The sequence below is a fragment of the Anser brachyrhynchus genome (genome assembly GCF_964034855.1).
Source record: "Anser brachyrhynchus genome assembly, chromosome: 13".
In the NCBI taxonomy this organism is placed as follows: domain Eukaryota; kingdom Metazoa; phylum Chordata; class Aves; order Anseriformes; family Anatidae; genus Anser; species Anser brachyrhynchus.
The window spans coordinates 15686725-15710023 of record NC_137708.1 but is presented as its reverse complement, the minus strand read 5'-3'; the positions used below and the strand labels follow the sequence as shown (position 1 = coordinate 15710023).

The 23299-nt window shown below is 55.9% G+C and overlaps 2 protein-coding genes across 6 annotated transcripts; both read right to left on the bottom strand.

The window, feature by feature from the left end:
* Positions 1–14: 14 nt before the first annotated feature.
* Positions 15–3767, bottom strand: RPS4X (ribosomal protein S4 X-linked). The gene is made up of 7 exons (XM_080554145.1): positions 3696–3767; positions 3431–3508; positions 2626–2806; positions 2314–2411; positions 1410–1581; positions 572–729; positions 15–175 (listed from the first exon to the last, which is right to left on the bottom strand). The coding sequence occupies exons 1-7, from the start codon at positions 3696–3698 to the stop codon at positions 74–76; spliced, it is 792 nt and encodes a 263-aa protein (XP_080410271.1). The 5' UTR covers positions 3699–3767; the 3' UTR covers positions 15–73.
* A 1657-nt stretch (positions 3768–5424) lies between these two features.
* On the bottom strand, positions 5425–23199 carry HDAC8 (histone deacetylase 8). Of its 5 annotated transcripts, none has more exons than XR_013938956.1 (11): positions 23043–23199; positions 22879–22931; positions 21740–21870; positions 20798–20939; positions 17635–17747; positions 16571–16648; positions 16053–16161; positions 12373–12545; positions 10880–10978; positions 7822–7927; positions 5425–5821 (listed from the first exon to the last, which is right to left on the bottom strand). XR_013938956.1 is itself a non-coding variant. In XM_080554142.1 (11 exons), exons 1-11 carry the CDS (start codon positions 23124–23126, stop codon positions 5799–5801), a joined length of 1107 nt encoding a protein of 368 aa, XP_080410268.1. In that variant the 5' UTR covers positions 23127–23199; the 3' UTR covers positions 5425–5798. The 5 variants fall into 5 exon arrangements, 3 of the variants coding, with proteins under 3 accessions (XP_080410268.1, XP_080410270.1, XP_080410269.1); XM_080554142.1 differs by having other exon boundaries at positions 10880–10974; XM_080554144.1 differs by having other exon boundaries at positions 10880–10974; positions 21740–21865; positions 23043–23149.
* Positions 23200–23299: the final 100 nt, after the last annotated feature.

The following is a 23299-nucleotide window of genomic DNA, read 5'->3' as shown; positions in this document are numbered from 1 at the left end:
CCAGCAGCAGCCAGTTTGGTCGTTAACGTTTAATCGGACATCCTGGAAGGACCGCAGCTGGCCAAGCTGCAGGTTACCCGCTGCTCTGTTTTGCCGCCAGTCTCTTGTCTCTCTCTTCAGCGATGGTCAGCCGGATGCCCTTTCCACGGGGCAGGGAGATCCACGGCTTGTTGCCCTGAGGCGAAGGAGAAGCCACGTCACACCGAGAAGCACAGACTGCAGCAAGAGCCAGCCCCTGCCCGAGCCAGGCCACGTGCACGTGGCAGCGATGGCATTCGCCCAGCAGGAGCCCGCGAGGAAGCTGTTGTGTACCGTCAGCCTCTTTCTCCCACATCCCACGGGGCTCCCTCCTGAAAACACCCCCACCCCTTCCGAGCTTATTGCCGCTTTCCCTTCCCAGGGCAGTCAGCCTGAAGCTGTCAGAACCACGGGAGCAGAGCTGGAGCTTCACTCTGTGTGCACCAAGGGTGGGAAGAAGCAGCCTGCAGGTGACACCCACGACTCCTGGCTCCAGCCCACGGCCCCCCAAAACAGGAGAGGCCCCAGACACCTTCGGCCCATGCTCGCTTACCTTGCCAATAACAAAAATGTTTGAGAGCCTGGTGGCAAAGCTGTTGCCATTGGCGTCTTTCACATGAACCACGTCGAAGGAGCCGGGGTGTCTCTCCCGGTTGGTGATCACCCCGATACGGCCCAAGTTGGCACCACCGGTCACCATGCACAGGTTACCTAGGGCGGGGGGAGACGGGCGTGACAAGAGCTCGTGCGAGGTGCTGAGCTGAAGCCCTTCTGTCGGGAGGAGAAGGGCAGGGACAGAGCCGCACAGCCCACGGGGCAGCCAGCAGAGCACCCAGGCACATCACGACATCCCACGCCAACATCCCACAGGAACCGTGGTGCACCTCGAGGAGCCCAACGGCTCTGTGGTCCCACATTCCCCAACGCATTCCCTGCACAACACGTTCCCCATATCCTTCCCGCTCTTGCCGGGGAGGCTTTCCCATGCTGCTTGTGCTTGAATCCTTCCCCCCAACGCCTGTTTTTAAAGCGGCGAGCAGGGAACCTTCCTGCGGCTGCCTAGGAAGCTTTCCTCTTTCCTCTCACAGCCCCACCAGTGCCAGTCTCAAGCATTCTCTCTACCATCTATCTGTCTACCAGCCCCACCAGCTCCTTCCACCTGCTGCCTGCTTTCTCTGGGCGTTGCTCAGAGTGCCTACAGCCAAACTCCTCCCGCTGCCCTGACACGGGAGGAATCCCTGCTCCTGCTGGATACCCCCAGAGAAGCCACCCCCTTTACAAGGCTGCTGCCTACCTGCTTCAGGCCAAAGACCCCTGACAGCTGTGTTTAACTTTCACAGTGTTCTTCGCTCTCCATGAGCCCAGTGTTTTGCAGGGAATTCGAGACTCACCTGTGTCAAACTTGATGAAATCCGTGATCTTTCCAGTCTCCAGGTCAATCTGGATCGTGTCATTCACCTTGATGAGGGGGTCCGGGTAGCGGATGGTGCGGGCATCATGGGTCACCAGGTGAGGGATTCCTTTGGTGCCCACGAAGATCTTCCTCACCTTGCACAGCTTGTACTGCAAACAAAACCCAGCGCTGCTCAGATGAGGCACCCCAGCCTTCAGCCTCCCTACAAACGCTGCCTGCATTTTCTTACAAAAGCTTACGCCCAGGCATTTTTCCTCTTTTCGCCCTGAAGCCTGTGGCCACACAGCAGAGGCTGCCTTCTCCCAGACCCATGAGAGACCCGTATCCCTCCTCCAGAGCTTTCTGGCTTCCTTTAACCTCAGCTCCAGCCAGCCTGGGTCAGCACCATGTGGTAGCCAAAGGCAAAGGTGCATCAGAGGGGACAGAGAGGCCCCACAAGCACGCCGTGGCCAGGCGGGCAGCTCTCCCCTCAGCATCACCACATGCCTGTGCCCCGTGCCCTCAGGGAGAAGCTGTGTGAGGGAGCACAGACGCGCCTTGCAGCACGGCACCTTCAGGCAGCCCCGAGACCCCTGTGCTCTGCCCCTTCAGCTACCACAAGCGAAGCTCCCGGTGAAGGTAACGCCGCCCGTGCCGACAGCGATCACAGCAAGCACCAGAGCACGCACCTGCAGACCCGTCTGGGAGCTGCCCTCGTGGCACCAGCAGGTTTCCCCCCGCAAAGGCTTCGTGCCCCAACCCAGAAGGCCCTGATCCTCTCCAGGGTGGCAAGGACTCGGTGCTCAGAGCCACCAGCTCCTGTTCAGGAGATGCCAGGGAGGAAGCACTGCCCCAGGAACACCTGGCTGGGCCCGCGCTGGCGCCAAGCCGAAGCCCCTCACCTTGGCCTCTTCAGCTGTGATGCGGTGAACGGCAAACCGGCCCTTGGTATCATACACCAAGCGGAAGTGCTCGCCCGTCTTCTCGATGCTGATGACATCTGATTTCAGACAGAGGTGGAAAGAAACATCAGCTGTTAGTGGCTACGTTACCCAACACTCGCTCAGCACAAAGCTCACGTTTAAATAGACCTGAAGACGGCTGAATGACGCTCACTGTCACCAGAAAAGCACCGTGCCCCCAAATCCTGACAGCCTCACAGGACGTTTCCCCCACCACAGCCTGAGGCACCTGCCCCGGCCCTCCCCGCTCACCCATGAAGCCCGCAGGGTAGGTGATGTCCGTGCGAACTTTGCCGTCGATCTTGATGAACCTCTGCATGCAAATCTTCTTCACCTCGTCGCCGGTCAGGGCGTACTTCAGCCTGTTCCTCAGGAAGATGATGAGCGGGAGGCACTCCCTCAGCTTGTGAGGGCCCGTCGACGGACGGGGCGCCTGCAGGCGGAGAGGAGCCTTCGGCAGGGTGCAGGGGCTGGGGAGGGGAGCCCCAGGAGGGGAGCCCCAGGAGGGGAGCCCCAGGAGGGGAGCCCCAGGAGGGGAGCCCCAGGAGGGGAGCCCCAGCACCCCGACGGCTCTCGCAGTGACACCTGAGGGCAGCTGCGGGGAGCCTGCGAGCTAAGCGGGCTGCGGGAGGGTTTTCCTGGCACGCGCAGCCTCGTAGGGTGCTCCCCTCAGCGACAGACCCATCACAGAACCATCAGGGTTGGGAAAGCCCTCCAAGATCATCTGGTCCACCCACCCCCTGCCACCGATGTCACCACCAAGCCCCGTCCCCAAGCACCAGGTCCAGCCTTTCCCTGAGCGCCCCCAGGGACGGTGACGCCACCACCTCCCTGGGCAACCCGTCCCGACGCCTGGCTGCTCTTTCTGAGAGGAAATGTCTCCTCACTTCCACCCCGCGCCTCCCCAGCACAACCTGAGACCGTTCCCTCAGTCCTACCACCACCTGCCCGCGGCAAGAGGCCGCCCCCCGCTGCCCCCACCCCCCTTCCAGGCACCATGGGGCCTCCCCCCAGCCCCCTGCTCCCCCCTCCCCGCGCCCCCCGGCCCCGCACTCACGAAGACGCCGGTCAGCTTGTCCAGCATCCAGTGCTTCGGCGCCGCCACACGCTTCAGGTGCTTCTTGGGGCCGCGGGCCTGCGGGCGGGACGCGCCGGGGACGCCTCAGCTCGGGGCGCCTCAGCCCGGACCCCCCCCCCGCCGCCATCCCCCCGGCTCCCGCCCCCCTCCCCGTGCCCCCCACGGCGGCGGGGGCGGCCCCGGGCCGCGGATGGCGGCGGATGGCGGCGGATGGCGGCGGGGAGCGGCGGCGCCGCGGACTCACCATGGCTGCGCTCGGGCGGGAAAGGGGCGGGGACGGCGGCGGAGCGGCGGATGGGAGGGGAGCGGCCGCGGCGGTGCCGCCTCCCTGAGGGGCGACCCCTGGCGGCGCGGAGGGCCCCGGGGGCTGCTCGGGGCCGCCGGCGGTTGTCGGGGGGGGGGGGGGGGGGGGGGGGGGGGGGGGGGGAAGACCCCCAGCCCTCCCGCAGCGCCGGGAGCGGCGGGGGCACCCTGCCTGTGCTGGGGGGCAGCGGGGCCTCCCGGTGCCCCGTGTGCCTCTCGTCCCCGGGGGGGACGCCAGGTGCCCTCCCCAGACAAGATGGGACCCCCCATGTGCCCCCCATCCAGGCTGCGACCTCCCATGTCCCTTCCCTATCCAAACTAGGACCCCCCACACACCCTCCCCCAAAAAGCTGGGACCCCCATGTCCCCCCCACCTAGGCTGGGATCCCCCCATGTCCCCCCCATCCCGGCTGGGACCCCTCATGTGTCCCCCATCTATGCTTGGACCCCCCCCATGCATCTTCCCCAAAAAAGGCTGGGACCCCCCCGTCTCCCTCATCCAGGCTGGGATCCCCCCATGCACTCCCCATCCAGGCTGGGACCCCCCCATGTGCCCCCCATCCAGGCTGCAACCTCCCATGTCCCTTCCCCATCCATTCCATGCTTGAACCCCCTGCCCCGTGCCCTCCCCAAAATAGCTGGGACCCTCTATGTCCCCCTCATCCAGGCTAGGACCCCCCACGTCTCCTCCCCATCTAGACTGGGACCCCCCATGTGCTCCCCATCTCTGCTGGGACCCCCCATGCACCTTCCCCATCCATGCTTGGACCTCCCCTGGAACCCTCTCCAAAAAAGCTGTGACCCCCCCCTATGTCCCCCTCATCCAGTCTGGGATCCCTCTTGTCCCCCCCATCCAGGCTGCAACCTCCCATGTCCCCTCCCCATCTAGGCTAGGAGCCCCCCATGTGCTCCCCATCTCAGCTGGGACTCCCCCCAAGCATCCTCCCCCCAAAAAGCTGGGGCCCACCATGTCCCCCCCAGCCATGCTGGGACCCCCCACGCCTCCCCCTGTATAGGGTGGTGGGCAAGAAGGGGGTCAGCTGGTGCCAGCGCTGGCATGGGTGACACTGGCCAGGTGCCTGGAGGGGGACCCGAGCGCAGGGAGGTCCCGGGGGGGACAGCCTGGCTGGGTGGGGGTACCACATCCCTGCTCCGCACCTAAACCCCACTCAGAGCCCCAGCGTTTGACACTCAGATTCTTCTTCCTGATTTGTTTCCCAGTTGCATTCCCGCAGGCAGCAAGGGGGAGCCAGGCGATAACTGCTCCTGCTTAAACCCATTTTTTCTATTAAAAGGACCAAATCTCACAGAGTACCAGCAGGCCGGCTCGAAGGGGGCGATGCTGGCATCAGCATCCAGCCATCCATCCCTGCCGGAGTTCCTGCTCTTTGTAGCGGTGAAAAAACAAGAGACCAAAACAAAAGCCCAGCCGCCTAGGAGCCCCTCCATCGTGCTATTTATTCCAGCACAAGCTAATTAAAGCAACAGGAAATCTGCTTTCCCACAACAAGCGGATGTTGCTTAAAAATAAAATAAAAGAATCTGCGCAAATAAAAACTTCCTGGGCCAGGTGATCCCCCCGTGGGTTTTGGGTAGCCCAACAGGCGGTGATGTGACTCCACTGTGAGTGCTGGCACGGTAGGATGGACACAGGGCGAAAGGAAAAGGGCTGGAGTATTTCAAATACTTTATTTGGGGAAAAAAAATGCCCACCAGTTAAAAACAGAGCTTGCAGTGGCCCCTCTTTTAAAAAACATTAGAACCAGTAGTGAGAATAAACTCTGTCATGTTAAAAAAGGGAAGAGAAAGGAGCAAGGAAGGCTCTGCTGGCACGGGAAAGCTGGGGCCGGAGGGCTCATGCTCCTGCCCACGGAGAGCCATAGTGCGCAGCAGGCTTTCCTTTTTTTTAAAAAGAGAAACAAATCCACCAACGAACCAACAGTAGTTTCTTCCAAATCCCCTCTGCAGCCACAAATGTCAGGAGCTGCTCCCGTAAACGTGTCACCTCCCATGGGGAAATGCTCTTGTGGAAACCCGAGCCTTCCTACACGACGTGCTTCAGATTCCCTGCAAATAAAGATGCACAAAAGGGTGAGCCCGACTTCAGCCCAGGGACGGCGCGGAGCACCCGGGGCCATCCATCTCCCGCCCCGATGCTGTTCTAACACCGGCACATCGCAACGTGCAACGAGAGTGAAAACGGCAGCCCCGGCTCCCAGGGGAATGCCGGGTGAGAAGACACCTTCCCCTGCCTCTCGACAGGCCCCAGCGCCGCACGCTGAGCCCCACGGGCTGAAGGAGGATGCGGCAGCGTGGCAGGAGCTGACTGCTGCTGCACAGGGGTTCTGCCCACAGGGGATCCCAAAATCCAGCCCCCGTAGCTTCCCGCTCCGTTTTCATGCCTGACACCGGCTGGGAAGCACCCGGGTCCAGATCAACAGGTCTGGATTGCTGCCGTCTTCACCACCTGATTTCCATTCATTAAATAATTCAGTCAAGAGCTGGAGTGAAAAGGAGGAGAGAAAAAAAATAAAAAACAGGCATGGGGAGGGGGACGTTTTGGTCTCTGTTACAACCCCTTGCTCCCTAGGCCTGACAGCTTTGGGGCCAGGTCTCCGATCCCACTCACGGCGTGGCTTTGGCACTGCTTTATTTTCTGTTCTTTGGGCTCATCAGGCACATCTGATCAGCACTGCCTGCCCTGGGTGGGTTTTTGGGGGGGCAGGAGAATGCAGAAGGGGTGCCAGGGCATGCAGACAAACAGCTACGGCTCTCCCTATTGCTGACATTGACAAAGGGACAGGGAGGCAGGAGGGCATGAATTTCCAAGAGCTTTGGTTCCAGAAAAGTTGTACCCCTTGTGTCCGTCAGTTGATGCCTTCCTGCTGCTGTGACAGCCTGGTGAGATCTGACAGCAAGAGAGAGGGGTCCTAGTTAAGCTGCGATTGCCTCAGGAGCCCGTAAACCAAGAAAAGACACTGCTCATTTGCGAGTTGCTTCCATCTGCTCAGAGAAGCACAGCTCTCCTGGGATCAAAGGATGGGAACTCCACTCTGAGCACTGCCTCAGAGAAAAAACTTGCTGCCGGGCTGAGTGTGCCATGGATGTTTTTGCATTGCCAGGTAACTCCTGCAGTGAAAAACTCTTATTTTTCACCTAAAAGAAGCTTGGAGATCTTTCTCATTTCACCCTTAGGAACTGCAGCAAGCTCTGAGGGTTTATAAAACTGCTGATGGGCCCAGGTAATGCCAGGTGGAGACGTGCTGCTTGCAGAGGTGGAGCAGACTGAGGAGCTTCATCTTGGAAAAGAAATGGTGGCAGTGACACAGGTCTGTGAAACCACAGATCGGCGCTGGGAAGGCGACTAGGAGCCGGTTACTTGCTGTTTCTCAGTCTACAACAAGACAGCACTCAGTGAAAATACCCAACACCAAGTTTTATGCAAAAGCAAGTGCTTTTCCACATGCCAACCACGACACTTGCTGCTACACTGTGTGTTGGCACCCAAAGTCTGAATAAACCTGCAGAATGAATGGAGGAATTAATGGAGGATGGGTTCCTTGTTGGATCCGTAACATGCAACCAGCAACAATGCCTAGCTTAGGAAGCCCCAACACCACCGAACTCAAAAAGCTGGGAAGGACACCAGGAAAAGGCACCAGAAAACCAGCTGCCATACTTCTGTTAGAAATGTAAATTTAAAGACTCATTTACTCTGTGTTTGCAGATGCACCTCCTGAGCCTACCTCCCGTGGTGAGCTACCCTTGCATCCAGTGATGTTTTTATTAAACACTAAAAAGTGTTTATTAAATTCTACCTCTGCCCACCCAGAGGAAAGACAATGGCAACCTTTGCTAACTGGGACCCACAGCCCCATGCTGATGTGCTACTAACACCGAGAATCCCAAGTGAAGGAGCAGGAGACATGACACCGTATATGAAGGGCAATCACATAAATGGGGTTTAACTTTCCAGTCAGCAAGGAAGACTTCAGCGAGCCCAAAGTCCTCCCTAAAAAGACCCAAACGCCCGAAGCAGGAGTGTCAGCTTGGGCTGGACTACTCACCTTTGATCAAGTTGAGAATTTCCTGAATTCTCTGTGGCTCATTGCGGTCTGGTCTGCAGCTGGGTGTGATCTCCAGCACGTAGTCAGGACCATACTCCGTGAAGAACTGCAGGAAGAAGAGAGGAGAGTCACCAGAGGGGTCCCTGGATGGCTGAGGCTGGAGGAGGGCTCCCAGGGGTACCTGTCTGTAAAGAGGCAAAACTTATCCTCTCCTTCCAAGGAGCACATTTAGCTTAACTACACAGAAAAGATGCTTCTGCCGTGCCTCTGCTTTCCTCTGGTTTGCAGCTGCATCTGATGGACTATCATGGTCCCAGAGGCATCAGCCTCATGCTCTGTCCTCCTTCCCTCCCTGTCCTCCTTCCTCCAGGCCTGTTTGAGTCTGTTAATGTGACCTTTCTCTGTTTTGTGAGCTTTCTGGGTTAACTAAATGAGGCTAACGAGACTTTATAATCCCTCCGTTGTCTCACTGAGCACGCCCAAGAAGACGGAGCATGACCACACGCAAGCACCATGGATCAGGAAAGCCGTCCAAAGCAAACATGCTCCAGCTGACTTCGGCCGGCAGAGGTTCAGATGCTCCTTCAGCAGCACATCATGAAATAATCTGATGTAGGAGGAGGGAGGGGACAGATAACTGCATCAGCTGAAGGAAAACAAGTGATCCTTCAACGTTCTTGTCAAGACAGCTGGTTTCGGAAATTGTTGATCTTGGTTCTGGTTCAAGAGCTAAAAACACAGAACAGCGCTGATGGGAAGATGCAAGAAAACATTTAAAACCAATAAAGGAAATCCTCTGAAAAACTGCAAGCATCAGCCCATGTATCTGGGCTTAAGGGTATTTGTTGACACAAACTGCTTAATGCATTTCAAAACAGGATTACAAGCTTAAATGAAAAATAGCATCTGGAGCCACTAACGAGGCTAGAAACGAAGCTCTTGATCTCCTGCCAGAGGACAGGGGCTCACACCCTTCCGGGAGAGGCACAAGCATCACACCCGGCCTTCCTGGCTGCGAAGCAGACACAGGCAGGGCAGGCGACTCGTGCCTTGCTCCAGCGTGAGCGCCGCGTGGCTGCAGGGCATCGCACATGCAGGGGGAACACATGACAGCCCAAAATCTCACCTTCAGCTGCAAGCCAGTCCCAGCCCCCAGCAGGCTCTGTAGCAGATGACAACGGAATAAACCATGCACAAGGATCACTCATCCCCGTGCCTCTGAATTAGCACTCATCAGCACTGCAAAGCTGGTAGTTAGGAGCAGAGGCAGAGCTGTAACAAGGGGTTTGTTACCATCCCTGTGGAAGTGATGGACCCGGAGACATTTCTCATGACATGCCTCCATCTGTGCTCCATTTTCTCTCCCTCTTGAGACGGAAAGTCTCCCGAGACCCGCAGCTGTATCCTCCTGGGACGGAGGGGTGGCAGAGCAAACCAGTGCTCCCAGCTGAGGGCAAAGTACAAGTTTCCACCATGGTTTTTGGGAAAAGTCGTGTTCATTTGGCCGTTGCTGATTGAATGGAGGTGTACACCAACCTAAGGGCCGTGCCTGGAGGTATTTCACCTTGTGCTGTTCGAACACGCCTTCACTGCTTCTGTTCGGTAGATGAGCGGCCTCGTCCTTGGGGCTGTGCACCCCACTGAGTTGCTTGGCTGCTTTCTCCATGTCTCAGGAGAGATGCAGGTTCCCTGAAGGCAGGCTGCTGCTCCGTGCTTAATGAGATGAATGCCACCATCCTCTGGCTGGTTTTAGATCCAGAACAGTTCAATTCACGTATCAAAGCTATTCCTTATTACCAAGATTACTTTACTACCTTTGATGAAGGACGTGGCCACAGGCTCCAAACAATCAGACAACCCATCACGTGCCTGCGTCTCCACGTATTCTTTCTGAACCCAAAGCAGATCAGAGAGGATTTATAAATTGCTCCCGACTCAGCTCCACCCAACTCCATTTTCCCAGGAGCTTTCTGGCTGTGCTGAGCCCCTTCACCTCGCACTCAGGAAGCGCTGCAGTTACGCTCCTGATCCGCACCGGCAGCCTTGGGGCTAACATCATCACCCAGATAGGATTCTTAGTAAATCTTCCCTGAGATGCAGAGTCGAGATGCACTTGTGCATGGCAGGGACTTGGTTTAATCACGAACATTCTCCTCCAGGTGGGACCAGTGACACTTGGTGACTGCTTCATTCAAGGCAGCCCACATTTTCCCTGGCTCCAGCTCATTCCTCTTCAGGTGCTGCAGCACAGCTCCACGAGACAGACTGGGCTGATCTCCAGGAGCGTGTTTCTCCAGAAGGGTGCATCCTGAGCAGCTCATCTTGTCTCCGGAAACAAAAATCACAAGCACCATTATGCTGCAAGGGGAACCCAACTTGGCTGGCCAGCAGCGGCGCCAGAAGTCGCAGCCAGCTCAGCTCTGCAGCCCAAGCGTCGGCTGTCCCAGAAGAGGATAAATATTCCTTTGAGAAGGAGCAGCCAGAGCACACAGGAGCCCATTGTGCACCTTGTGACATCTTGCACGCAACTCATTCCTGAGTTTTAAAACCTGTTTCTGGTTAAAGGATCGTATCTAAGCAGGACAACCCTCAAAAAGCATCTCGTATCTGCAAGCACCAATGTCCATGACGACATATTTTCAGTTTAAACCCACACATACGCTTTAGTTCCTCATGCATACTGGTCTGTGAGATCCTCAGACAAATCAAAATGTAATTCTCCTCCGTAGTCACTGCAGACTAAAATATAGAGCCTTGAGAAAGGTCTGGCTCCTTCCTGGCACATCCTGAAGAACTCTTTGAGCAAGCAGGTGACTCCACCTCCCCACCCCCTGTGTAATTACCTGAGGGTTGACTTTATTGGCTTCTCAGATCCCTTCCAAAAAGATGTGGACAGCCCTGGGTTTTGGGAACAAGCACGCACTGTGCTGCTAGGACAGTGTGTTATTGTTGCAGGAGCCTCTCAACAAAACAGCATTGAGCAGCCAGGGTGCCGCTTGCATTAGGTGGACTGACTCTGCTCTTGGGCAAGGAGGAGGGAGGGTTTGGCAAACCTTACCTCGTGATCGGGGATCTCCGAGGACAGCGTTCTCCCAAGGATAACCCCAGTCAGGTACGTCCAGCAGCGGGCCGTGTTGGCGAGGTTGTAGCCTCCTGTCTCCAGCAAGAATTGCGATTTTGGAAGGAGAAAGATGGGGGAAAAGGGAAAAAGCAGATTTTACTAGCAGGAACAAGCCACGGAAGCTCCTCCAGCCACCTCTGCAGACCCAGCACAAGCCCATCTCTCTCTTGACAACAAGGAGGGGTTTTCATGGGTAACAGGGACAGAAGTGCAAGGGCAGCAGCAGAGACGAGGAACTATTGCTTTTAAATGCCAGCCTTGGGCCCATAAAGCATGCTCCACATGTCCGGCCATTTGCTGGTGAGCTCTTCAGCACTGTCATGCTTGAGAGGACAAATACAAAGCTAATTAGCACAACGAGTGACTGCTTTACAAGTAAATGACGTTTCACAGGCAGTGTGGCAGTGGTCATGTCCATCGTTACTGTGCATGACCTCACAAGGAAAAACCCTGGCTGAATGCAATCCTACAAGACTCTAAAAAAATTTTCCAGCAGACTGAAATAATGAGAGAAAAGCACTTTGAAAAGAGAGCAAGACTGTATTTTTCAATGTTTCCTTCCCCTTGTTTTTTTGCCAAGTACATTTCCCCTCTCTTCCCCCAGTTTCCACTCCAAACGCTTCCGCAAGCTGTGGTGCTGGGACACTCCTCCGGTATTTCCACCACGGTGACAAAAGGTTTTCCTCATTTTTTTTGAGGAGAGTTTTGGGGGTTCTTTTTGCCTGACGGGTGCCTTCACCAGCACGCCCACAGACATGTCACAGCAGGACTGAATTCTTATCAGCTTTCCAAAATGAACTGCACCAGGCACATCAAACTTTAGGCTCATATATATGGTATATACCTGATATCCTCCATCTCAAAAAGCACAACTGAGCTGATAAGGCTCCAAGCACAGGGCTGAGCTGCTCTCCCCAGCACAGGGTGCCTCTTGTTATCCGAAATGCTCTGTTGCAGGACGCCTGTCCTGTGCTCTCCCCTCTGGACGACCAGCTGGTTACGCAGCACAGCAGGGCTCAGGCAACCTTCATTTTGCTGGGTGTGAGCCCTGCTGCACTGTGCAGCAGCCAGCCCTTTCCTCAGCCCCTGCTCGAATCCAAACGAGACCGTTCATTGCTAGGTGCCCGCAGTGAGTCTGGGAACACAGCGCTCACTTCTAATGAGAAGGGCCACAGGGCTGCTCAGCAGAGCTGGGAACAGGAGGTAGCACCGAGGAGCCACAGTCAGCGTTCGTCGAAGCTAACAGCCTCTGCTCGCCCCTGGAGGAGCCAGGCAACTTTATCTCAAGGTCTGAGAGCCAGGACTGAGCCTTGCACTTGCCAGCATCAAGGATTTCACGCCTGACGCTCCCCAGCTGTTGAGCCCAGGGGTTTGCTCTCCAGGAGGACAAACCTGCTCCCTCGTGAGCGGCGCGACGCGCACGTACTCACCTCCTCCCAGGACGAGGGTCGCCAGCTGCCACTGCAGGACGTACTTCAGGCACTTGCCCACCCCCTCGGGGGTCATGTTGAAGGAGCACATGGGGTCACCAGCGATGGTGTCAGCTCCCAGCTGCAGCACCACCGCCTCCGGGTTGAAGGCAGCGTACACCTCCTTCAGCACGCTGCGGGGAGAAAGGGGGGGGGGGTTCTGTAAGCACGGCCCGGGGTGGGCATCAAACCAGGCGTTTTATATCAGCTGCCCTGAGGAAAGGGCAGGAATCCAACCCCAGGGGCCTGCCTTCCCTGCGACAGCCACAGGGAAGAGCAGGGTCAGGTCTCAGCCACCTCTCGCAAGGACAGGAGGAACGGAGGCCTCCATCCACATTCTCACTCTCCCCTCTCCCCTGCAGCTCTTGGGGCAGAAACACATCTCCCTTGGCTCTGGCACACGCTACATATTATAGGGACAGTGTCCTCCTGATGATTTATTACAAGTATTCTCTTGTGGAAGGCAACCAGGCACATCAGGCTTTGCTCTACAAGATTTTTAGCATTATAAACACCACGAAGGGAACAATCCTGCTGCCTGCGCTGTGCTCCAGAGCCCAAAATACAAGGTAGGTAACAGAGAAGAAACAGGTTTGTTTCACAGCACTGTTTGCATTTTGCAAAAGTAAGAAACAGATGTGATCCCTGGAATAAATGCTTCTGCCTTGGTTGAGAACCTAAGCATCTCCTGTATCATTTGATTATTATACCTGATATAACCACTGCGGTGTCAAACCAGGGAGATGCATCCTTGGGACAAAGAGCTCGCCCTTACCCAGCACTCACCCCAGAAACTTCACCAGCAACTTGCCCCAGCACAGAAACCCCACCGAGATGCCTGCAGGGCTGAGGCCGTCAGCTCTGCAAGCACGGCAAGCTGAGGGCTGCCCTCACCGCTGAAATACAGGCGCCTTTGGGGAAAACTCGACCCCACTGAGACCAAACACGTGGACCTGGGGGAAAACAGGATTTCTTTTTAATTTTGTGTATTCACCCTGGGCACAGCAGCATGGTTTGAACAAGCGGAGAGCCTTCTGAGAAGGAGTGCTTCTGATGGCACTCACGTTGTGGGAGCTACCAGCCCAAGCGGTCCCACAACTCCATGAATGACTCTACGAGCTCTGCCGTGCGTGCTCCACAGCTGTACGGGAGCTTTCTGCTAGTGCAGAGGACAGAGGGCTGCTCCTGTGGTTGAACCAGCATCCTCCTAAATTCCCAGTGCCCACCTGGAGCTCAATCCGCTCCCTGGGAAAGGTGATCTGTTTTCATTTTGAAGCCCATTGCAGACATTACCGAGATGACAAACCTCTCCCTGACGTGACAGCATTTGCCCGTAGCCCCTGGGATCTCCATTAATGCACGTGGATAGCTTAGCGCACTTCTCACCCCGCGCTGTACTCAGGAACAGAGCGACTCTCCCTGGTGTTTTGGGAAGTGAGCTGCTCTGATCCTGCAGCGGGCAGCATCAGAGAGCTGAGCTAGCAGAAAGCTGCTTATCGGCGTTAGTTTTCTGCTGCTGAACTGGCTTGGGGCAAAGAGGACAGGGGAAAAGAGTAGGCAGCCAAGAATAATGCAGGGGGAGCTGCTCTTTTCCCCTTCTAGCAGCATCCCTCAGCAGGAACAGCTCGGACACTGACAGAGTTCAATGCCTGCCCAGGAGCTCCGATACATCCTCCAGCAGCCAGCGAGGGCTGCACTGTTTAGGCTGAGCACCCATTCAGCACCTCCGGCCTCCAAAAAGCTGCATCCAAAAGCCACCGAGCAATCACGCTGCATCCACTGCGCCCTTATGAACATGGCTGCTCCTCCTTTCACCCACGCGGGCCGGTGAATGTGCCCCTGTACCAGCTCACCTCCCGGCTCCCCCGAATCTGCCACCCTGCTCGGTACGTGTCCTGGGGGATCCTCGATATGCTACGGCACCCACGGGACAGCTGTAGACAACACAAGCCCTGTCTGAAAGCCAAAGAAAGCAGCCAGCCTTGTGTTGTCAGCTGGAAGGCAGGCTTGAGCCAGCGGCTGTGCCCAAACCCTGCTGGCGGCACAGGTGCTCAGAAAGTTCCGTGATCTGCTGGGTTAAGCTGGGCCTTTTCCCAAAATGAAAACTTTGGAGCTGCTCAAAAGGAAGCCGGTGTCTGGAACTTCAGCTCGAGTTTCAAAATTTTATCCCAAACCATGACAAACTTAGAACATGAACTTTCTGCAACGCTTACGTTTCTAGGACTACAGATGTACTTTAAACTTGGAGGGTCTGGCAGAACATTTAGGATTCTTACTCCCCTGCGTGATGAAAGCTAGATCAGGCCAGCCGTGGTAGGCTAGGTCTCCTGCACTCGCCGCACACCCCGTGCTGCATTCACAGCCTGTACAACAGGAGGAAATTGAAGACCAGCCCCTTCCAAGCAGACCCAAAGCCAGCTGTCAATCACCTCTCAAGAGCCTCCCAACAACACAGTTACTCTGGGATCTGTACTGCTCAGCACCTACACCCCGTGACAAGAACCCGCCTGGTGTAACTGCAGGATTTCCAGGCGACGTGATGCCTTTCAAGCCATGCGCACCCAACACCTAGAGAGAGCAGGCAGCCTCTCCCACAGTCCCCATTTATACCTGCATGGTGCAAAAAAGCCCCACAGGACACGTGGTGGTCACACAGCACTTACTGTATCACGGGCTCTATCTGCCAGCTCCTTTTTCCCCCACTGTTGACTGGACAGGACTTCCCCTACCTGCTGGCCAGGACAGGACTCTTCCTCTTTGCCCATGAAACCTCAAAACCTCTTGGTAGATCTTTTATTTATACGTAGCTTGGAACCTATGGCAGCTTTTGATGTCCTTCAACTTGGAACATACGCAATGGACTAATCCTGACTGGGCTCCTAACTCCTCTTCAGCTCCTAAAGCCGTGCTGCGTTTTGGAAACGTAGCCCCCCGGCAAGACGAGGCACAAGCACCCACAAGCAGCGACAAGCACCCACAAGCCAGTAGGAGGCACAGCCACAGCGTGACCACCCAAAGGGGCTCCAAGCCTTGGGTGGTTTCAGCCCTCAGCTGTTACAGCTGAGAAACAGATGTGCTAACATGTCCTGCAGCCCTCCACTCAGGTTCTGCCCCCCTAAAAATGAACAAGCCCAGCAGTCCGCTTTCAACGTGGGTAATAGCTCATGAGGTTTGTCACAAATCAAGGGAGAGAAGGGCCTGTGGGGAGGCAGACATTCAGCCTTTCGTTTTTCCGTCACAGACAAAAGGTGCTTTGAAAATACTCTTAGTTCAGTCCCAAGCACATATCTGATGGATGGCCAGGGTTCAGAGCATTTATTTGAAGAAAAAGCACGTAGCCCTAAGTCCACAGCTAAAAAGTACTTTTCCCTTCTCATATTCTCTTTAAACACACCAGGCTGACCTGTGGCCAAGAGGCCCTCCCACCTACACCTTTGTTCATTCAGTTTGCCCAAAGATTTGAACAAAACCTCTGAGACCTCTTAAGATCTGTGTTTGTTGTAATCAAAAACAGTAACAGGGGAAGGGGCAAGCCTTAACCAAGGAAGAACAGTAATTAAAAATAGTAAATAAGCAAAATCTGTGCAGTCTGTTCTCTAAAATCCCATCCAAGCAAGCCATATCAGAGCAAGAGGACTTACGTTTCACAGATCTGGTAATATTTCTCATCCTGAATGCCATCTTGAATAGGCACGTTCACGCTGTAATAGCGACCTTTCCCCAAGCCGACATCTGTCACATCGCCTGTGCCTGAAAAACAGAAACACCCAGGGGTTAACGAAGAGGAAAAGAGGCTCAGCAGCAAGAGAACTGTGTGGCATGTCTCAGGTGAGGGCAAAGTGCCAGGCACGTCCACGGAGAAGCTCCTTTACCACCACCGACACGGGAGGGTTTTGACGGACCTGGTTCTAGCTGTCTGCCCTACCCTGCAATTAAGCTTTCAAGGGCAGCCCAGCAGCGGCTCTGCCCAGAGCTTGGCTACAAACAGAAAGGGGGAGATGTGTCAAATGCATAGTTTCCCCCTCTTTCCTTCTTCTGGGTGAAAAGGGGGGAACATTTAGAGAGACACCTCTGCTGGTGAGGACGGGACGTGCCTTTGCAGGGACCCCATCAATGATGTGCGAGCCGAATCAGTACAAACCTCACAAGTTCAACTTGCCTGGGAAAAATCCTGGCGAAAACTTGTGCAGAGAAACAGTCATAACTTTTGAGGTGAAGCTAAAGGCATCTTCAACCCCTGTCAGAAGAGGGAAAAGAAAAAAGCTTTCAAGCACCATTTGCGTAAGCAACAGAGTCTAAACGCGCAACCGATAAACGTGGGCCAGCGAGCAGAGCGGGAATGAACGAACCAGAAAACCAGACGTGGCTTGATAAACCCATCCCTCATCAACAGAGATACGAATTCAAATGCAGCAGTGTTCACAACTGAAATGAATTTGGCTGGTCTCATGCTAATCAAAACTGAACGGGTCAGTGCCCCGAGTGCAGGGCTGGGGAGGGAGCCCAGCAGGGATGCCTCGGCTGGAGCGTGGCTCTGATTAGAACCAGAGCTACTGGGCTCTCTCGCTTTTTCCCCAGCACTGCTGCGATTCCACACGCTGCTTCTTTTCCTTAAATATGTATTAAAATAGTGGGGGTGTGCAGGGAAAAAGCAGTTACGGGAAACTTGACAGAAACCAAATGGTGGGGCAGGGGTGGAACGGAGCAAAACGAAACACACCATGAAAGTTAGGAGAGCAGGAAATGCTGAGTGGTGTTGCAATAACGTCCCTGAAGCAGAGAGCACTCTCAGCAAGGCCCTCTCCGACTTGAGCTTTATAATGTCAATCCTTTTAAAAGCATCGTTCACTGCTGACTGCTTCTGCTTTGCTCTGGTGACATCAAAGAATCAAACACCGCGACCTCTGCGGGGACAGGCACACAAACCTGGGGAAGTCCTCGCCAGGGAGCCCCTGGCAGAGGGGATAACTGCAGTGGGAACCGACCATTCATGCAGTTTGTTGCTTCAGGCACGAGAGTGCTGCCCAGAGCCTCACAGGAGGGCAGCACACTCAAATAACACCAAAATAATGAGCAGCACGGGGCAAACCCACAAAGCAGGACAAGGCAGAACTGGATCAAGGGAATTCACACTGAAAGGGGACGCAGCCACAGCTGCTACAGCAGGGAAAGCCTTACTGCCCCACTCCTTCCCTCAAGTCTGCAGCTTGTGGTGGGCCTTACCATCCCCGTGATGCAAATCCAAGTCAATATAAAGGACTCGGTCAAATTTCTGGCGCAGCCGCAGGATCCCCAAGACAGCGTCGTTCAGGTAACAAAAGCCTGAAGCTTCATCTCTGTGAAAAAAACAGCCGTGAGATTGAACAGTGCCAGTGCAATCACCATTGATCTCGGCTTTGCCACCTGCACTCCGCAAGCCTCCACCCTGCAGGGGCGGAGAGGAGGAAGAGGAGCCCGGCCAAGGGCCAGCAGCGACCAAGAGGTGGGTCAGGAGCAGCCCAAAGCGCGGCTGGGAAGCCCAGAGAGCACAGCACGATGGCTCACAGTGATCGCTGCTCACCCCTGGGCTTGCCAGCAGCAGGCCCTGCTGAGGGGAGGCTCCGACCCACGGGGCCCTTGGCAGGAGCTCTGCCCATTTCGCTGTTGTGCAAATAAAACGTTAGCGAAGGTGTTTTAAAGAAATTCAGGGTCACTTAAGTCAACACCACTCTCCACTGTTCCCTCCTCTTCCTCTGCAGCAAGAAGACGGCAGCTAAACAGAGGACAGACGTGTTGTGGAGACGGTTGTCCCTGACTGACTTGCTCCAAAGTCGAGTCCTTTGTCACCACCTGGCACCAGCCCATCTACCTGGTTTGGGTACGTGATGAAAAGATGTCAGCTCCCTGCAGCTTTGCAAGCTGCCACCAAGCCCTGTGTGCACTCTTAGGTCAGCCCTGGGTAGCTGATTCAAACCAAAGCTTTTTACTCTGCAACAGAAGGGCCCAGATCCCTCTACCCCGGGCTCAGATGGCTCCACGACCTCAGGCGTGCCCCTTAGGAAGCAGCACTGCTCCACTCCCTGCTCGGGCAGTGGCTGCCCAGCCTCAGAGCCACCAGCAGCCCGTGTTTTGACAAAAGGACACGCATTTTGCATGCATGCAAACCAGGACCAGCTCTGGGGCTTGAATGAGAAAGACCATACACGAAGATACTCATCCCCCAGCAGCAGAGAGGCATCTCGCAAATAAACACTGAAGAGAGGACAGCGGATGTTTACTCTTTCTCCAAATAGCAGAGCAGCTCGCTGCTGTCCCACGCCAGCCTGCAGCGAGCTCACGGCACAGCTCCAGTGCCCACCGGCTGGACGAGCTCTCTCCCTTTCCATCTCTCGCACAGGAAGGTCACAGCTTGGGCAATTATTCGCTCGCTGCTCTCAAATTGCTGGGAGTAAACGCAGCGTGGACACAATTCCAGCTTGGCAGGACTTCGGCGAGCTCCCAGGCTGCCGGTTCCTTCTGAGAGGAACCAGGAGGAACCAAACCCTGCAGCCTGAGGAAGGAATGCAGTGCACACCGAAAGAAAAAGAGGAAACAACGTCCCTCCGCAGAGTCACCCAGCCAACCGGAGCTGGAACACCAGGAAGAAGGGAGAAACCCATGGCAACTGGAGCCAGAAACTTGAAGCAACGCAAGAATCAAACTTCACAAGTTCAGAGCTCACGAGTAACTCTGAGGAGCTTCCCCTGCTGCTCCCCAGGGGACAGGCTGGGCAACCAGGGCGGGCAGATCTTTTTGAATACGACTTCCTTTACTAAATTCCTCCTCTTCCAAGAGCAGGCTGAGCTCTCCCTTTCCAACAAACGCCAAGCCCTGAGAGCGAGCACGAAGACAGCAAGCTCCAGGCCGAGAGTGGAGCTGTTTAAGGCTGTAACTGGAACCCGAAACAACCCAGACAAATTCCTTCCCCTCCACCACCCCAAAATATTTTTAGTTTTAGAACAGGCAGATCTCTGTACTTCTGCCTTCCCCACTCCCCTCCCTCCCCACGACTGTTCAGGCTGCTCTCCTGATGCACGCCTGACTAGCAAGACCCCTACCGTGACTTGCAGAGACAAGGGCTACGCTTTCACAGAAACGTTATTTCCTCTGTTAAACAGGGGTAAGGGGAAGAAACCTGGAATCATTCCCAGTGAGTGTCACAGCTCCGTGCCTGCAGCTCTGCAGAGCTGCCCCTCAGCACCATTCACTCTCACCAAGTAGTGAGAAGCAAGCGTACAGCGAAGCTCGCAGCTGGCAGGGTGCAACTACACAAAGGGGAACCCAACACTTGGTGACACCGCATGCAGGGCTCGAAGCCACAACGTGCCACGAGTGCAACAATTTCATACAGGCTCCAGAAGTGATTTTAACAAACCAGCAGAAAACTAACCGCTCGGCCCAGTGGCAGCAGCAAGGCAAAAACTTCTTTGCTGTTACAGGTGTTTTCTAAACTAAGCCGTCAAAATAAAAGAAGGCAGAAGAATTTTAGAGAACCATCCACGTCACAAAGAGCCAGAGCACTCAGCTCAGCCAAGCCAAACCCCTTCCTGTCCCAGGAAGCAGCAGCTGAACCCGGTCAGTGCAGCGCCAACCAAGAGGAGGGCCACGGTCAGACCTCGCCGTTGCGTGACTGTGACACCACTGTTACAACTGTAGGAGCTCCTTCTGTCAGAAAAAGAAAACACACTGCTGCAAGAAAGGAAACCTGTGCGCTTGTGCAGAAGGAGTTAGGGTTAGAGATGTGGGTTACGCAAGCTCCTGGGGCTCTCCTCGTCTGCATTTGCTGATGTGATGTTTTGGAAGATGGGAGATTGAAGTTAAAATAACACATTTAGCCTCGGGAAACAAGGAAGCCACAGAAATAAATTGTTCTAGCACTACAAAAATCACAGGATTCGGGCACAACACTGATGCTTCCTCTCCTGCTGTTCTGGAGTGCTGCTGCTGACACCACAGCTCAGAGCCAGCAGAGCAAAACAAAAACCAGAGCTTGGGCCTGCGCTGTTTCACTCCTCTTATTAATAAGCCAAGAAAGCCACACCAAACAACGTGGACAATGTCTTGCCACACCAATCATTTGCCTCTCCACAGCCCTGCTCTGTGGACCACAACGTGCTGTGCAAAATTAATCCTCGCTTGACTCCCAGGGGAGAGGAAACCATCTCTGGCGGCGGGTTCAAGCCCCAGAGCCACGCTGCAGCCTATGCCCTGCGCCCCGCTTCCTTCCCACCTGCCTCCTCTCGGCCCCCTGCCAGCACAGCCACCGCCGGGTGGCCTCCCCCGAGGGCTCGCGGGGAAGCTGGGGGCGAGGAGGCTGGGGTCAGACACCAGGTGAGAAAACGCAAGGGAAGAGAGATTGTTTTCTTACTTCTTCGCGTGATGCCACCCTCCAGGCCAGTTAATCGCTACCTTGCACTTGCCGTCCAGCAGGCACTGGGCTGCGGTGATGGTGGCTCCCCCCACGGCTGCCGCATAGTCAAAGATCCCCTCGGTAGCCGGACAGTCGTAACCTGCGGGTGAGAGCCAGCGTCGGACGTTTCCTCTGCGGAAAGCACGCCCTGAGCTACCGCTCCTCAAGTGCAACCCTAGCTTTCTGTTAAAAGAGAAAGAAACAAACCAAAGCACAACACCTGCTCGACCGCTCGACGGATATCACAGCTGGACTTGCACAGAAGATTTAGGGGGTATAAGTAGGAAAAAAATATATATGAAATCTTCCTTGCACTTGGATCGTTCACAGAAGGGTCTTAAGTGCAGGCAGAGCAGCTTCAGAGACACAAAGGGCAGGTGCAGGGCAGACTCATGAGGTCAGCTCAGAATTTGCACCGCTGCCTCAGTGCTGGGCCACTCCACAGGTTCCTCAGACAGAGGAGCACCCACAGCTACATTGCTGGCTCGAGGTTTTTAAAGTCCAGCAGGCAAGAGCTCACTGCTTAAGATGTAAGCCAAGCCAGCGTGCAAACTGCAAATCTGGTTCCTGGCTGCAGCTTCAGGCTGTTTTTCACGCGTGCCCCCCACCACAGCAGGCTGTGGCAGCCCTTCTTCGGCTCTCAACCAAGAGCACCATGCCAGGGCCTCCCACCCCCCTCAAGATCCCCAAAGGAGCACGAAAAGCTGGCAGCTGGGGACAGGTGGAGCAGCAGCGTGGGGCTGACAGTACCCTCTGCTGGCAACACGGGAAGCATCAGCCTGACCAGCACCATGCCAAAGCTACAGCAAGCCACTGGAGCTCAGCTTCACCTAGGCACCAGCAAAGAGCACCTCGCACCTGATACCTGGTCACCCTCCCACAGAAAGCTCGTGTCCTTACCCAATCCATACTCCACGGACTCCGGATGGTCGTCATCCCCCTCCTCGCTGACCTTCTGCAGGTGCTGCAGGTAAGCGTCCGTGTGGAAGCTCGCCATCTCCTCCATGGTAGCCACCTTCGGCTTGACTATCCTAGCAGGGAGGGGAGAGGGAGCAAGTCAAGGCACCGCTACAACGCCCAGCTGTAACCTTCTCAGACAGTTTGGCACTTGCTGTTGAAAAATAACACACAAAATCCCTCCTCCTCCTCTCACACTGTCACCTTGAGAGAGAGAGCCACCCCGCTGAGCCGGAGCACGCCTCTCCCCAAGCTTGGCGCTGCCTGCTGCGCCCACCCCAGTGAGGACCAGCCGCAGGTGCTGCCTGCATTAACCTTTCCACATCACTTTGAGATTTCTTTTTTTCCCCATTATGTTTGTTATTCCAGCTTGAGCAACTCCTGGCAGGTCTAGCTGCAGTTGCTGTGGCAGGACAGCAGTCTGCTGGAGCAGGAGCTGAGCAGCGGTTCCTACACACTCTGCCTGCAATCAAAGCAGGGACCGACCGTGCCTTCAGCAACCCGCGCGCATCCTCCCCAGGTTTGGGTGCTTTGCCATCTGCACAATTAAAACTGAGGATGTGCCGAAGCCCTCTGCAAACAGGCAATGTGGTGCAGGTTGTGGCTAGTGGAAGATCGCTCCAGGCTCGCCCGCAGGCCGGGCATTTCTAACCCCACACCCTTCGAGTTCACATCCACAACAGTTTGTGCAGCACCCTACCAAAACAACCACAATTAAACCAATAGAAAGATCTGTAAACAGACCAAAGAAACAAAAAGAAAGTCCTGCAGGGACTTCCTGGCCCCGCTAAACAGGAACGTGATGACATCCTGAGGTGCTGTGCAAGAGGAGCCTCTCCTGTCCCTTCACACCCAACCCCAAGGGCCCAGAGGAAGGCGGAGGGCTTCTCGCTGCTCTGCCCCAGGCCCCTCATCCCGACTGCTCCCCGAAAAGCACCAAGGCCCAACACAGAGCCCCCCGACGGCGGCCCGGCACCGCCAGCTGCGTGTGGCACCACCGCCGTGTCCCGCCAGCCGTGGGGCTCCCCGCAGGCCCCAGACACGCTCGGCGCGCCCCGTGCCCGCAGCACGGCGACACTCACGTCATGTGCTCCAGCAGCGAGTACGCCTCGATCAGCGAGTGCACCATGCTGGCCTGCAAAACGAGGCGGGGGGGGGGAAAAAGGGGGGAAAAAAGAAGGGCGAGGGTGAGCGCGAGGCCGGCGGGCAGCCCGAGGCCCCCGTCCCGCCCCGTCCCGGCGCTGACCCGGCGGGGCGCCTTGCAGAGCGCGTCGCAGCGGGCCGCGTACTCGGGGCTGTACACGTAGGCCACCGGCGGCACGGCCGCCATCAGCGCCGCCACCACGGCCTCGCGCGGGGTGCCGGGAGCCGTCGTGCGCGTCCTGAGGCAGGCTGGGAGCTGTAGTCTTCTGCCCTGGGACGGCAAACATGGCTGCTTCCCCCCCCCCCCCCCGTTATCCCCCCCCCCCTTATCCCCCCCCCCCGAGGAGCACACTCTGCACA